The 15,085-nt window shown below is 38.7% G+C and overlaps 4 protein-coding genes across 4 annotated transcripts in view; 1 reads left to right on the forward strand and 3 right to left on the reverse strand.

Moving 5' to 3' along the window:
• The window catches only part of LOC145497837 (uncharacterized), an 89,611-nt gene that overhangs the window by 23,532 nt on the left and 50,994 nt on the right, over positions 1–15,085 (forward strand). The window lies entirely within an intron of this gene.
• On the reverse strand, positions 420–941 carry LOC145489184 (uncharacterized). The gene has a single exon (XM_081468152.1). It carries the CDS (start codon positions 939–941, stop codon positions 420–422), a length of 522 nt encoding a protein of 173 aa, XP_081324278.1.
• LOC145497930 (uncharacterized) lies at positions 1,281–6,826 on the reverse strand. Its single transcript, XM_081477810.1, has 3 exons — positions 5,022–6,826; positions 4,650–4,913; positions 1,281–3,507 (listed from the first exon to the last, which is right to left on the reverse strand). Exons 2-3 carry the CDS (start codon positions 4,909–4,911, stop codon positions 3,416–3,418), a joined length of 354 nt encoding a protein of 117 aa, XP_081333936.1. The 5' UTR covers positions 4,912–4,913; positions 5,022–6,826; the 3' UTR covers positions 1,281–3,415.
• The window catches only part of LOC145497708 (uncharacterized), a 66,366-nt gene continuing 58,948 nt past the window's right edge, over positions 7,668–15,085 (reverse strand). Inside the window, exons 9-15 of the mRNA XM_081477549.1 lie at positions 14,196–14,699; positions 13,276–13,493; positions 12,724–12,878; positions 10,639–11,092; positions 9,793–9,836; positions 8,670–9,048; positions 7,668–8,121 (exon numbers count right to left, since the gene is read on the reverse strand). Of these exons, the coding sequence (XP_081333675.1) occupies positions 8,672–9,048; positions 9,793–9,836; positions 10,639–11,092; positions 12,724–12,878; positions 13,276–13,493; positions 14,196–14,699 (1,752 nt within the window). The 3' untranslated portion in view covers positions 7,668–8,121; positions 8,670–8,671. The remainder of the gene's footprint in view (positions 8,122–8,669; positions 9,049–9,792; positions 9,837–10,638; positions 11,093–12,723; positions 12,879–13,275; positions 13,494–14,195; positions 14,700–15,085) is intronic.

A 15,085-nucleotide genomic window follows, 5' to 3' on the forward strand; every position in this document is an offset into this window, starting at 1 on the left:
CTGAAGGGTATAATGCTGAAGGCTTAAACATTATGCAAATTAACTTATATTGTAAATCACCTGATCGTTGAGGCCTGAATACTTTCAAAGGCTTTGATTAATATATAATTAGGAATTCCCTCTCAGAGGCTCATATATAATTAAATGCTGTTCTGCTGCTAAGGTCAATTTACACTCATGACCAGCCAAGACTCTCAATGTTACAAGATGGTAGATGTCAGGGCTCTGAACAACAATAAAATTACTTAAGCACTTAGTGTAATTCTGACATCTGTAGCATATTTTAGTTACATACAATTTACCCCGTTAGGGGACATTTTCTTCACAAGCCTGAGTTTAACATTACTAAAATATAATTATTATTGTATTGGCCACTGTATGTAAAAATTAGTGCAACATGTCAGCTCGTGAAGCTCAGCCTAATTTTGAAAGAAGTTACAAATATTTGGTACAACACGTTTGTTCCTAGTGACTCTTGGCTTGCCCTGAAACCTCTCCATTAGCACGTTGGAGAGACCATCAGCTGCACCTCTCTGAAAGGCAAGTTGCAAGTGTGTAATTGTGAGTCCTGGGGATGCCACTTTCTCAGCCATTCCTTTCATGATCACTTTGGCCTGAATGAGAGGCTGCAGAGAACTAAGGTTTTCTCTCTTCTTGTCCAAGAAGTCATAATATTCTTCCAGCCACGAAAGGGTGAAACTTTGCTTCAGGATGCAATCTTCGCTGACAAGTTTGGAAGCCAGTCTTTGAAGAATGTGCACATCAGCCAGCACATTATGAGCAGTAGTGTCCAGAAGGTCAGAAGCAAGGGACCCCTGGCTGCATGACTGATGGTCAGGATACAGCTCTTTAAAAACATGGAGTGTATCACAAACCCCCATTACCACTTTGCGATACTCTTCAAGGTCACCACATGTTGTCCAGGCTTTCATTAGATGCATACCATCAAAACTTTTGCCATTGTGAGCAAGGAGTATACATGGCTTCCTTGGCTTCAACCAATCGAGAAGCTTTGATACACCTTCTGCCAGACTTTCAGTTAAAACTGGTCACCCATTGTATACGAGGCCTTTGTTCCTGACAGAAAGTTTGTTTACTGTGGAAGCCCCTGAAGATATTCCATGTGTAGGCATGACATAGACATTGAAGTCCTCCCTACCATCTGTAGCTGCAATCTGGCATATCTCTGCATCATTTCTTGGAAACAACAACAAAAAGAGTTTTAATATTATTATTATTATTATTATTATTATTATTATTATTATTATTATGATTATTATTATGATTATTGAAACTTTATTTGGTCTGTTTTTTAATAAACAGACCAACTGCCTGTAATGATGAGATTTTTTATTAACTGATGAGCAGTTTGTGAAAAAAAATGCAAGTTGGTCTTTGGCCATGTACATAAATCCAGGATCCTGGGAGGGCAAACAAGTTCCTAATTAATGGCTGAAGGTCAGTACGGTACAGTATGTGGGAACCCAGGACTTAGGGAAGTAAAAATACCACACTTGGGATCCCAGACGATAATTATTTGTAAATCCTCAATTGTACATGATTGTACAGCAAACACATGAATTACATTAACAATGAAGTCACATGCACGTAATTATATTATTTGACATACAGTATATAAACCAGCAGACCTGTATCTGATAGAACATTACTTACCTCTTGAGGAGGTCTCCAGGTCAATAACTACTCTGTTCAAATCGCTGCCTGAAGAAATTTTTCTTCTTTCTGTCAGTGTCATAGGAGGGGGATTTCACCCTGGACATGTGGGGATTCTTTCCTAAATCCCAAACCACTCTCATACTGTTTGCCCTCTCATTTGAGCTTCTCCGTTCCTGTCTCTTCTCTGCTTCTTAAACTCTCTGCTCTTTGATAGGCAGACTAAGTCTAGACATCTTCCTGTCTACTCTATCTGCATAGGTTTTACTATTACTTCCTGGTGATAGCAGTATTTTCTGCAGTGCCTAATATGGCATTTGATGTTGAAAAGAAATCATAATCACTAGTGGTATCTGCATATCTATCTTGGCACAAAACAACCAAGGGATCAATTATCAGAAACAAGGGAAGGTAATCGTAGTTCTCAGATGTAAATTAAAACTTAGTAAAAAGTGCCTTTACTCCCATCCCCTCTCAGGTCCTAATGGCAATAATATTCACATACTTTTCAGGTAGATATATGGGAGAAGTCAAGGGAGATATGCTGCTTTTATCCCCTTTCTGACTTGAAATTCTTTTAGAACCTCTATTTAAGAAAAAGAGGACTTTTCCCATGTTTACATAGCCTCATCTAAACATCAGGGGAGTTGGAGGAATTGAAGACAGTTGTGCAAACCCTGGTTATACAAACTCGAGATGCAGTCAAGGGTTTGCATAATTTTTGAGAATTCTCCTAGCTCCAAGTATCTACATGAGGCACAAGTGTTAGATCAGGCTATGTAAACATGAAAAAGTCCTCTTTTGTTTTTATAAAATATTTCTCAATAATAGGTGCAAATCTAACGTATCACTCATGTTTTCATACCCTTATCTAAATAAACCTATCACCCCATGAGAGCTGCATAGTATTTCAGTTATTTTTTAATGACACATATAAAATTTATTTAGCAAAATTATTTTAAATCAATTACTATCTATTGCCATCATCATAATTATCCTCAAAGGAAAATGTACAATGTATACATAAGCTCTTCCCTCTGCCACATATGGGTGACCAAGAATTTTTTGGGTCACAGCACAGGCTACTCTGTAGTCATTACTTTTGCTGGAACCATAGTGCCGGATCTTAGGAGCCTTACTGCCTATTGTGTTGTTTAAAGCCTCATTTACCTGGCTGCTTCCCAGAGGGGCAAGCTTATCAGCACTCTGAACAAAAATGTCCACAACTTCTTTCAGATCACTTTCCAGCTCTTGCCCCTGAAGATCTTTCCCATGTGGAAGTGAGTTGTGGGTGTACATTGATGGATTGATTGGATAGCCACACCAAGAACTACTGCAGTTTTCATGATGGCCAAAACATGTGGAACCATTGATTTCAGACTGGTTTTCAGCCCCTCAACATTGTCCTTGTTTAGCTTAAGTGCATAGCCAAAACACTTGAGCAGGTGTAATCAATTGCTTTGTTGCTCAGGACCCCTTTGTGTTTTGCCTGGAGTGAATAAAGGCTGGTTGCCATTGACCTCTTGGCATGGACAATATCCGACCACTTGTCTACATCATGCTGAACACTCTCTCTGACTTTCTTTATGGTTGAAGAGTCATCATCCCCAACTAGAATAGATATCTGAGCCCCATGCTTTCCTGCATTGTTGGCCAATTCTACAGCAACGTCTGGCTCCAGCGCTTTTGATGACCCAGACCAATTGCAGCAACAGTCATGTGCTCTTACTTCTTGCCCACTTCATTTAGCAGACTGACAAACAGCACAGCGCTTGTTTCTTGTACTGTATGCCAACACTTTTCCAGATTGAAGGCCAACCATGGACCCAACACCTGTAGAAAATTAATAGTTATTTAAATGTTTATAGAAAATGCCACTATTTAAACAATAGAGTGTTTCTGTCGGGGAACTATTGGCTGATAGTTGCTCCATGGAAATTTTATGTTCTTAAAACAAATATTTACAAAAGAAGTGAAGCTTTGAGGGCAAATATGCTAGTTTTAAGAACATCAAATTTCCAAGGGGCAACTATCAGACTGATACTTCCGAGACATAAACACTCTATTGTCTTTATTGTTCACCACTAAATTTTCTTCCATGCGCCAGTTCAAAAATCATATTGAATTATTTTCAACTTTTTTAGATGAAAGCTGTGAAAGCCAAATGTAAAATTTGAAAAAGAAAACAAACAAAAACCCTCTTAATACAAATTCAATTGTTTATTTTCTATAAGCCCGCTTGTTTACAGAAACATTTTCACGGACAAGTACTATCCATCCAGGTACTTTCCTCGGACAGGCACTATGGGCTCATAGTGTCTCTCTGTGGATGAACACTATCATGTCACGTGATTAATTTAAACCAATAAGAATTGGAGAAAATTTAGTGGTGAACTATAATGTTACATAGTGCTGGGTACTGTATCTCCATTGAAAGATTACATAAACACAATGTATGTTAGTTTTACAAATTCAACAATAATAATTATCAGATGAAATAACCAACTAAATAACTTAATGATAATAACTAACTAACTAAATAAATAATTAGAAAGATAGATACATGAAGATACGTGTAGATAAATAAAAATAAATAAATAAAAATATACTGAATGTCTCTCTCTCTCCATATAATTTTAATTTTTACTTTAATTTTTACAATTTATGGTGTACAAAAACAGAATTCAAAGGATGAAATGCAAAAGAGTCAAAGACCCCATATTAAAGCAGATCACCAACGGTACTAAAATGAAAATAATGATACAAATTAAATTATTGTAGTAATAAATATAACAAGAACAACATTCAAAGAATGCATTAATCCATAAAAAAACTTTTTGACTAAAGCTTTAAAAGAATATATATATAGTATATAGATCTGTCAAACAATTAAGTAGCCTATCGGATGGTTTACAACGGAAAATAAAATACGAATAAAAAAACAGCAATTTCTGGTTTGAGTAGTTTGATCAGACCTGTCAGACTATTATGTCCTTTGCCACGCTTCTGCCAACCCATATGGTACGAAGCGCCAATCGAAACTACTTCTTCTGTCTCCCTCCTCCAGCACTTCTTCTCCACCTCCATTGCCTCTTCACATGATGCTTTCGCTACTTCCTCGATGGCAGGACCAACTTCTTGTTCTCTGGCTTTGAAAGTACTTTGACTTACGGGAGGTATGTTCATTGAAGTCAACAACGCGTTTACGTGACTTGGCCCTATTCTGGCGTGTAACATACCTAAATTAACGAGGTTTTGATTGAAAATTAGAATTAGAATAACTTTTGGCCACAAACTTTTATTTCATCAAGAAATACTTCGAGTTGCAAGCCTAAAATTGAACCTACCCGCTGCTAATTTCGTGTTTACGTCGAAAATCGGTCTTCCTCTTCGTTTGTCACTTGAACGATGGGCCTTGTTTGTGTGACAGACATTTATCTCTCCACAGTCACTGCTGCTGCAGGTGATGTAAAGCAAACTCCCCAACCCCGATACCGTTTCACGAAAACAATTCAACAACTGGAGTGAAGCTCCACAACTCTTACACTACAACTCTTTCGCTGACACATGAGTTCCACGATACGTCTCCCTCGTAACTCGAGGCAGCTTTGTGACAGTGAGCTTCAGCGCCCATTTCAACCTCCTCGACAACTATTCCGGGTCTTTTACAGTTAACCGCCGACATTTCTCTCCGTTTAGTCTCTTTCAGTCTTCGAAAACAACCTTTCTTGTCTCTAGTCCGCATAGCCGCCATCTTGAAAATGTTGCAAATTAAGAGCTGATGTTATGCGCATTAGAGATGCGCAGTGTAAAACTGGGGAATCACCTTAATTTCAGTCGTTGACTCAGACATCCGCTTATTCGTTGTTTCACTATAAAGTTTGATCTCCAGTCATAAATTCAGAGTTGAAATAAACTGCAGAACATACTGTACAGTAGTCAACATTTCCCTTATAATTGACATTGTGGCTTTCGCAAAATGCAAGAGAAATGCAATTGTGTAACTTTATAAACAAAGCACGTGACACGTGCTTCACGTCACGTGCAAGTCTCATTTCCACACTCCCATCACTGTCCATTACGTGTGACTTGTTTTGGCCAGGACTTTCGCACGCTACATGCTGCCTATCCTTATTACTTAGTAGTAATAGTACTCAGGTAGTCACATACAATATCAGCTCGAAACAGCTGTCAGCGCAAATGAAAGAATAGACTGTTCCTAAGTAACCCTGCGCTTTTTTGATAATATGAGACCTAGTACAAAACAATTTATTTCTCTGTTTTGACTCTCTGTATTTAACTTTGCCGGGGTAAAAATCAAGTTCCATTCAATGAGTCTGACAGTTCTTTGCTAAACCGTTCCAGTTTTATACTTAACGTGATTCTTGCCCGTCTCCATTTGTTGTTGGAGTCCTAGTCAACAAAATAAACCTCCAAGATACAAGAAAACTTCGGAAATAAACTGTTTAATACCAAATGTTCCCTTACGAGAATCTTGCAAACTAAGAGTTGTGCGTCGTTTCAGCGTAACACCAACTTCGGGGGTGGGGGTGGGAGCAACGAGTTGGGGGCCGGTACCATCTTTATGGGTCACCACGAAGCGTAACGAAGTTGCGTTTGGTTTGCAATAATTACAGCAAAGAATCCGGCAAGTTGGCTTATATGATTGATGACCACAATGAATAAACAAACATTTGCCATTTATTCCAACAATCTTATAAAAAGTTACACAAACATATGAAAAGAGTCGCTGTAATTAAATTGATGACATGCAATCGTGAACATAAATCTTGATATTAGACTATAGGTAGTGGCATAACCATAATAACTCTTGCTATATGACATTTTTACTTTAGAATTGAGCAAAAATCCCTTTATAGACGTCTTCTATTCCTTTTTTTTTTTCAAGTACCCTAATGCCTTTAATTTCACAAATTTCGTGAGTTGTTATAAGATCGGAACAACAAAATCTCGTTAAAGTTTATGTTAAAAGAGATAAATTTTCCCCAAGCACAGATAAGAAATACTAGTTTTGACATTGTCAGTCAACCTAAGCCCACTTTTAAGGCAACAATACATAAAACAATTTTGCATAACGTTTTGTTCCTAACATGTCAGTAACCGGCGCGGATCAATGTTCAGAGCTATTCAGTTTTGTCTGATGGTGACACCACGTTTGTGTTGTCATCATATGAAACAAAAGATACGCAAGACAATAATCAACAAACCACGTCGGGTCAGTATACCCAACCAACAATAGTTTTTCAGTAAACCAAGTCAATTTCGCAAAGTATTTGTCTCTCCAACTTTTAACTCTTCTGCTTTCCTATTTTCTCGTGAAATTCATGTAAATGAAAGGCATTAGAGTGATTACAGTTGGTCCTGTGAAATATAACGATTAAATGTGAATATAATTGTTCATTTTTATGCGGTCATCTCTGTGTTGTGCGTCTTTTGCTTGTCACTTAGGGCCTTGCTATAATAAAAGTTTGAAAGTTTGTTTCAAACTGCCCTAAATATGAAAAATCAGCAAATATATAATGTGCACAACCTGTAGTCAGAGTCTTGGCATACGTCGTCTAATCTCAGTCTATAGTTTCGTACTTAACAGCCTACTTTTAAGAAAAAATTTAAACCTTTTCAACCAAACAAATTAGTCCACTTTAAGTAAAAGATAGCGGGTCTGGAATTGTAAACTAAAAACAGACAGAAGATTCAATTTGTAAAGGCAAAGAGCACCTTAACGCAAGCTCATTATCTACTAACGATACAAACAGCCCAGGGACCGGTTGTTAAATGAATGGATAGAGATATTCCCCAAACAAACCACGCTTTCCACTGGATAGTGATTTCTCCGGCAGATAGTGTTATCCATCTTTTCTTTAACAACCAGGGCTAAATATTAATTGGCATTTAACGTCAAAAGAGAGTTCGCGCCAACTACGATAGGGAAGGTATCGCCAACGATTCTGCGAGTTGCCTTATACGTCTTGGTACATTTCTTAGCCTTTCAAAAGATCAGCAATTTGGCAAAACCTGACATGACCATGACATTTATGGAAGGTAAAAGGAAAGTAATGTTTACATGCTTTTACAATGTATTTGTATGAAGATTGTCTTTCATATTGTGCCAGTGGATAGATCCATTATCGTTAGATAAGCTCAATATTTGATCAAGATAATGCCACTGATTACGCAAAAAAATAAAAAAATGAAGAACATACTTCATCTTCAGCCTTTCTGTCATGCATTGTTATGTGCATTCCTCATTCTAGCTCTACCCATACAGACCCTCTAAAAGCTTAACTTCAAAACATGCAAAATAAGGCAAAATCTCAAATAAGCTACCCTGAAATCTAGCTATTTCATCTTTGGTATATGTGATATTGTAACAGTCACCATGTAGTATATATTCGCCGCCTTCATTCAGTCTTGGTCGCCGTTCTCCTGGTGAATAACGAAGAGCAAGTATTATAATACGAAATGGGTTGCCAAATAAAAACAATAAAAACAGGTTACACAGTAGCTATATCTTATAATAAAAGCACATCTCCCAAAAATCGCAAATTGCTGAAACTCCTCCTCCATCCCTTCTATAAAAAGACAAGTCTGTATACGAGCCAAGAGGCCATCAGGCCGGCACGTATCTCCGGTTTCTGTAGCATATAGCGACTAGGAGTGTTTTTTGTCCTCCCTGGATAGTGTGATATTTCATCGCAGGGCTACCCCCAGCATTGTATTCGCCGGTATGCATTTATACACTTGGGTGGAGAGAGGCACTGCGAAAGTAAAGTGAGAACCCAGGACTATGTTCCCGTTCGGGGTTCGAACCTGGACCGCTCGATCCGGAGTCGAGCGCACTAAACTAAATGCCGTATATCTTGAAGCAAACACTACAAAGTGCTTGTTTTCATACAAATTTCCGAGTTGTCCCACACGTATTCTTGAGGTTGTATCTTGAGAGATTGAAAGCCGGAAAGTTACAATTCACTTACCTCTAAAACGTCGCTTCACCTCCATCTTCGTCGCCACTCGCACCGTAATTTTCTTTTCCTCTCTTTTCTTTTTCAGTCGGTGTGGGTTGAAACAGTGGATTTGTAGCCACTGGGGCACCACCATCTCCCGTAACACTGGCGGTTGATTCATACAGGTGGTTTACTACAGCACCAACACCGCCCATCTCTGAAGAACTACTTGATTCATACAAAGGATTTGAAGCTCCTATTGGACCAGGTCGCCCTGTAAGACTTGCTGAGTCATACAGTGGATTTGCTGAAACCATTTTGGTCTCTGGTTTGAACGTCGTGAAAGTTGTCTCCATTTCATTGTCACTGCTCTCTGGTGATGCTGGATGGTCATTCTCGGTGCTTTCCACTGGATAATAAACAAATAAATGTGTGAAATAGAACGTAAACAAGCAAACGGTTGATCGTGGATGGTACTACTTGAGGAGACAATCATGTATCGGCCAAAGATGATCGAATTATCAATTCTGAAGTGTATGTTTTGGAGGTGGTTTAAAAATCACCCAAGTATATTACAATCGAATTTTCGCTCGAAGGACAATTAAATGCGTATATTTAATCAATCCTTGTTATCTTCTTCCCTTTGCTATGTACGTTATTACTCGCTTTAAACTATGTCCCACTGTTTTATCAACATTTAATGGTTCTTTTGTAATAAACGTTCAGATTTTTAGCTAACCTATCTTGAATTCAAGTTTATGTTGCTTGTTACATGTCCTTTCAAGTGTATGGGCTTATCACTTATCACGGGCTTTCAAAGCAAATTATGAATAAATAAGATAAAAGAAATAAATAAACAAGCAAACAAACAAATAAATAAATATAAAGGATATTCCTTTAACGGGGGTCCGCTTAATAGAGGTTTCACTGTATACATTACTGCGTAACTGAAAATTCCTCAAATCACCGAGAGAAATTGTCTTCCTGAGTCGATGAAAACGGGCACTCGTGGAGTCATAGGACGAAAATGAAAATAATGAGTAAAAGGGGAAATCAAAGATCAAAGATCCTATCAGTCATGACTCGAAGTGAATACCAGCAATTGAATAGCGTTAAAAAATAACAAAAAAAAGCCCGGAGAACTTATACTTACAGTGAGGTATCTCGGTTTCCTGACGTCGACGCTTTGTGGCTGTTCTGAAAACAGTACAAGAGAGCGCTGTTTATCTAACTCATTTCAGTGACGTTAGTGCTATTTATGTCATGTTTTCTGTCACAAGACCAATCATGTGCACTGCTATATTGGTCTTGATACTCAATTAAAGGTATTCAATCAATCTTTAATTCTTTCATTTATCATTTGAGGGTAATGAAACAAGAAGGTGTTAAAGTTGTACTCCATGTAGACCAAGTAAAAAATCCGTTTAATTTACTTAGAATTCGATAGTACTTATGTAGGACTGAACTATACTTGACTCAAAGTCTGTGCTACATTGGGAGGAATAAATGCACGAACGGCAACCCTAAGCATAACGTAAGACATGATGATCCCTATTCTGACTTTTTTTAATACCTTTTTGGTTTACCTATCCAACACAGTGACGATAGGCTTCAATAACAATCGGAAGTCTACCCCTCGAATTATGTGAAGGGTACAATTAGAACGCCACCGGAATTTTAGTCAATTATTGTGATATTGCCAGAAATAGTTGTATCAACCAATGCTTCGCCCAAGTTTTCTTTTTAGGTTGACGGTATCAGCCTACGTGTTTATGAACGTTTTTTTGCACCCGTCCTTAAATGTCAATAGCTGAATATAGCTTCAAAGATTTTTTTACTGAAACAAGAGAAAAAATCCTCAACAACGACCTATTTTTATCTACCACCAGATTCTCGTAGGTAACATTAAACTATCTGTATGCAAGTATGCAGGAACAATACTCGACGTAGTGGTTAATATGGTTCACGACCCTAACACGAAAAACATAAAAACACATACTTTTTAGTTGACTTTTTATATCTGTTGATGCCACAGGAGGCTGCAAAAAGTACTATTACTGAAGCTGCGCACGCGCTAATTGTAGTTATAATCCACGTGCTTTGATCTGCTCTCAGATTGGACGCAATCAAGATCTTTGAGGTGGTTTTGTCATCAGACGCTAGTAAAGCCCCACCCGTGGGATTTTCCAGTTGAATCCAGACCACACTTGCCGGCGCCTGTCTTCTGTCATTGCCCACATTCAAAATGAAAGAGCTATTCCACTGACCATCTGTCATGGATACGTTTCCAGATGCTGGCCATATAAATTCCAGGTTATCTGAGGAGTCATTTTGGTACAGGGACCATTCCACGGTGATATCACCTAGAGAACCTTTAGATCTCAGAACGGGGATCTCCAGTGTGGTAACTTGCATCCTGCGAAAGACCTCAATGTGTCCATTCGAACTGTAAACTACACAGAAACAGAATATAATGTTAATGCTGTCAGAAAACATCATTATTGAATTTTTTTTCCAAGGAATGATTTTCTTCTCATAATTGTTCATGACTTCCTTATATTATAGTTTTGTATCTTAATTTGTTGTATTTCGTGGTGAAACAGTGTTAAAATTTAGATAGTAATGCAAGGAATTTGTTTCCAGGGAACAGGGGAACAAAGGGAGGCACTTTTAATAGAAGATTAGGAAACGCAGAGATGCCCGATGACTTTCCAAGAAAAAATTAAAGTGGAAAAATTCAAAGTTATAGATGGAATTGACGCAATGCTTTGTATAGACTTTCTAAAAGTCCTTTCCAATAATTCTTCCCTGAGCTGTTGGTTTCGCCGTTGGAAAGGACTTTTCCCACTGGCAGCGCGCCAAATTTTACCGGTGGATTTTTCCACCGGTGACGTAAATACACATTAGCCAATGAACAAACAAGTACTAACTATACGTCATGACATCGCGCGCGATCAACGACACAACTCGCAGAGCAAAATTAGTGTCTGCTGAGTTGAAGTACTATAAAAATCTTTTTCGTTTAGCTTTTGTTCTCGGATATACTTACTGATATGAATTTTATGGAAGCAATTGAATATGGGCTATCCAACTTATTTCGAGTCTTTGAAAGAAGGGCAGGGAAAAGCAGTGGAAGGCTATCTATCCGCCCAATACGTGTTTGTTTACTTACGGACGCGATCTGAGCTCCTGCGCGATCCGATTAAGTTTGGACCTCTCCAAGAAGAACAGAGCCGTTCTTGCGGTTTGCGAATGACCAAGTTTCTTCTCTACAAAGCAAGGGCATCGCAGCAAATTTGCATCGGCCGTTTTAACGACTTTACCGTGTTGAAAGCACTCGTCGATCGATGAAGGACTTTTGGGAACAGCGCTTTTATTCTCTGCCGTTCGTTGCGACTTCGATTCTCAATGTTATTTAATTAAGAGAGCTTTACAGAATAAAAGTTCTCCCCGACTAATTCCGTCTTCTTTAGTTAATTCGGATTCTTGTCGGTACAAGCTAGATCTACATAAGTTCATAGCATTTGTCTGGCAGCTCTCTGATCGACTAAAATAATTCCAGATCGGTTTAAACACGGTTTTGTCTTTTCAGGAGGCGTTAATCAATGGAACAGCTTTTGCCGTTTGTCTGCTGGCTACATACTGCACTGTACACAAATAAATTCATTTGAGTCAGGGAACAGTACTCGTAAACGTTTTGATGGAAATCATTTTCTGCTTTCGCGACGATCGCGCGCGGAGCACATGAAAAGTGAGAAATGTCAATCATGTTTTTCGCGCCAAAAATTTACGCTCTGATTCACATTCCTGCAAGTGAAACAAGTCGACCTCTCGCGACTTACGTGGCTCGCGCCCGCCCTCGCGACTTCGTCGCATTACCGCTTCACCCGAGGGAGATAAATAAGTCAAGGATTAAGAAAAGGTCGACTTGTGGCAAGTTTATGCTTTGTACACCTAATTATAAAAAATGCTAAAAGTTTTCGAATCCAGGTTGAGTCAACATATTTACACTACCAATAAATCTTTTTTTTTCAGTTAACAACGTAAATGATAGTCAAAATCTTTTATATTACTTAGAACCTACTCGAGTGACTCTTGTCAAACAGAATCAAGCCATTCTTTGCATAGAAGGAGAAGAAAAATGAAAATTGAGTCAGGTGACAAACATGCACTTCCAGAAGTTTCATCGAGCGGTTCACGTGACTCCAAGGCTCTGGACAAGTCAGGGCTGCGTCAAACCTAGAATGAAAGAAGAAACGATGAATCAACTTGTACTGAGCTTATATAACACTGAGCAAAATTTTTGCTGGTTTTTGGGTTGTATGGTTTTTGATGCCAATTTCTCCTTTTTCTTCTTCCTTGCAACGCGTCAAGCTCTAAAGTTCCGAAACCGATATGAGCAGGTCGCTTTGTCGTCCATACTTAGCTAACTTGGAGGTAAAAACCAGCAGCTTTCGCCCCTTAGTTCTCAATCGAATTCTGGATTACACCGAGTAGCATACACAGCAACGACAGCGCCTGAAAATTTTATAACGAATGGCGCGGTTTGTGTTAACGCAAAATTGTGTGAAATTTCAGCTTGTAAAGCTTCGATTATAGCGCTCAGTTCAAAGCAGCAGGAAAAAAAGATATTTACCAAGTCTCGTTATCCGGATCCCACAAATACAGCACAGGGTCTATGTCTTCCTTGGTAACTTCTTTACTGACGTGCTCTTTGTTCGCTTCAATCAAGTTATTGACGTCATAGAACATAGAGAGTTTGATTGGCTTAACAAACTTAAATCCCTCTTGTACAGTGTTGGTCTGAGGATCCAAGGCCTTGATGACAAAACTGTAGTTACCAAGCATGAATTGCTGTTGGGTTGTAAAAGTAAAATACCTTCATTAAAGGTACAATTTACAGGTTGTATGGGGAAACAGTAACAATGAGCCTCTGAAGCCGAAAAAAGGTGCAATTTGCTGCCTTGTGATTGATAAAAAAGTAACAGAAAATTTAAAATTCCGTTTGTTTTTTCCCTGGGCAAGATCGCTTGCATTCGTTTTATTGGGTCGAGATTGGAAACCATGCCCACCGTTACGAAATTCAATATGTGATGTTCTTGAATCTGCTTATAGGAGAACGATAAATTGGTGCGCAGATTGCGAATTATTATGCCTTCAAGTCAAAGGAAACCTCGATATAACATCAAAACTTTAGGCTCGAGAACCAATGATGAATGAAGAGAAGTGAGACCGAGGGAAAACTGATTAATATCAATATACATATTCTTCCTACTGGTACATAATACGTTTGTCCAACTAATCGTTGGAACAATTGTTCTTTCTTAAGTGTTACTTTGTCTGATCAGTTGGTTTGTTCTCATAACCTGCAACTTGACTTTGTGTTGATATGGGAGAAGAAATTCCACGTGGATCATCGTAAACAATTCGTTTAAACGAAATAAAAAACAAGATCATCCTCACACGGGCAAAATGTACCATTTTCGTTGCCCCTTAAACTCGGTTTGCCTTAATGTAAAATATAAACGTCCTAGTGAAAAAGGGTGTCAAACGAACCTTTGGTTTTGTCTTGGAAGGATTACTGACAGGACCCTCCTCGGTTTTGTTTTCGTCTAACGCTTTTTCATCCAAGCTATAACATCGCAACTTCACTTCATCCTCAACAGCTCCTTTAGGGACATCCAGTGTTCCGTACGTCTGCCCAACGCCTCCATCCTTGCGTGTTCCATTGTCGTTCACGTTAACAGTATCGAAGAAAAACGACGCTTTTGATGAATTGTCAAAGACATACTCGGACTTCCCGACAACAATTCCGTCGGAGGATAGCCAATCCGATAGTAAACCAGCCCCATTTATTGCTCGTACGGTTGCGAAGTATTTTTTTCCTTTTTCTAGTGTCCCTTCCTTTACCTTAGCACGCCATATAGTTGTATTGATAACCTCTTCAAAGTCTGATACGTCGACCAGACCAGGTCCACTTCCCCACGCCACCTCATATGACGTCACACCACTGTCTGGATCGCTCCCAGAAAAGTAGGCAAAAATAATGTCAACAAACACCTGTCAAAAACGAGAGATGAATCTTTATGGTACGGCATGTAATTGAATTTATGATCAGGGTTGATCGTGCACGCGTCCGTAGAGATCTTGCGTAACTCGTAAAAGGGGAACTGAGTGGAAAAGTACAGTATTCATTTAGTCCGTCTTAACACTTAAGTTTCGAGGAACATGTTTCAACAACCTCCACTGGCTTCGGCAGTTAGGAGAAAAAGATACAACGTACGATATGAATTATGACCTATGTAGACGGAGAGTAAACTTAGTAGAGGTTGTCGAAACATAACTTTCCTTGAAACTTAAAAGGTTTTTTTTTCTAAAAATATTTACGTGCAGAAGAAATTCCACATCTAAATGCTGCTTGAGGCACAGGACTACCCACGCTTTTA

This window comes from Orbicella franksi, chromosome 1 (assembly GCF_964199315.1).
Source record: "Orbicella franksi chromosome 1, jaOrbFran1.1, whole genome shotgun sequence".
NCBI classification, from domain to species: domain Eukaryota; kingdom Metazoa; phylum Cnidaria; class Anthozoa; order Scleractinia; family Merulinidae; genus Orbicella; species Orbicella franksi.

What these genes read in the sequence shown, in the direction of transcription:
- LOC145497930 (XM_081477810.1), bottom strand. Translation starts at nt 4,911, where the DNA reads ATGTTACACGCCAGAATAGGGCCAAGTCACGTAAACGCGTTGTTGACT. An exon ending in AGGACATAATAGTCTGACAG is followed by an intron (nt 3,508 to 4,649) that starts GTCTGATCAAAC and finishes AATTTTCTACAG; the next exon opens with GTGTTGGGTCCATGGTTGGC.
- LOC145489184 (XM_081468152.1), bottom strand. Translation starts at nt 941, where the DNA reads ATGCATCTAATGAAAGCCTGGACAACATGTGGTGACCTTGAAGAGTAT.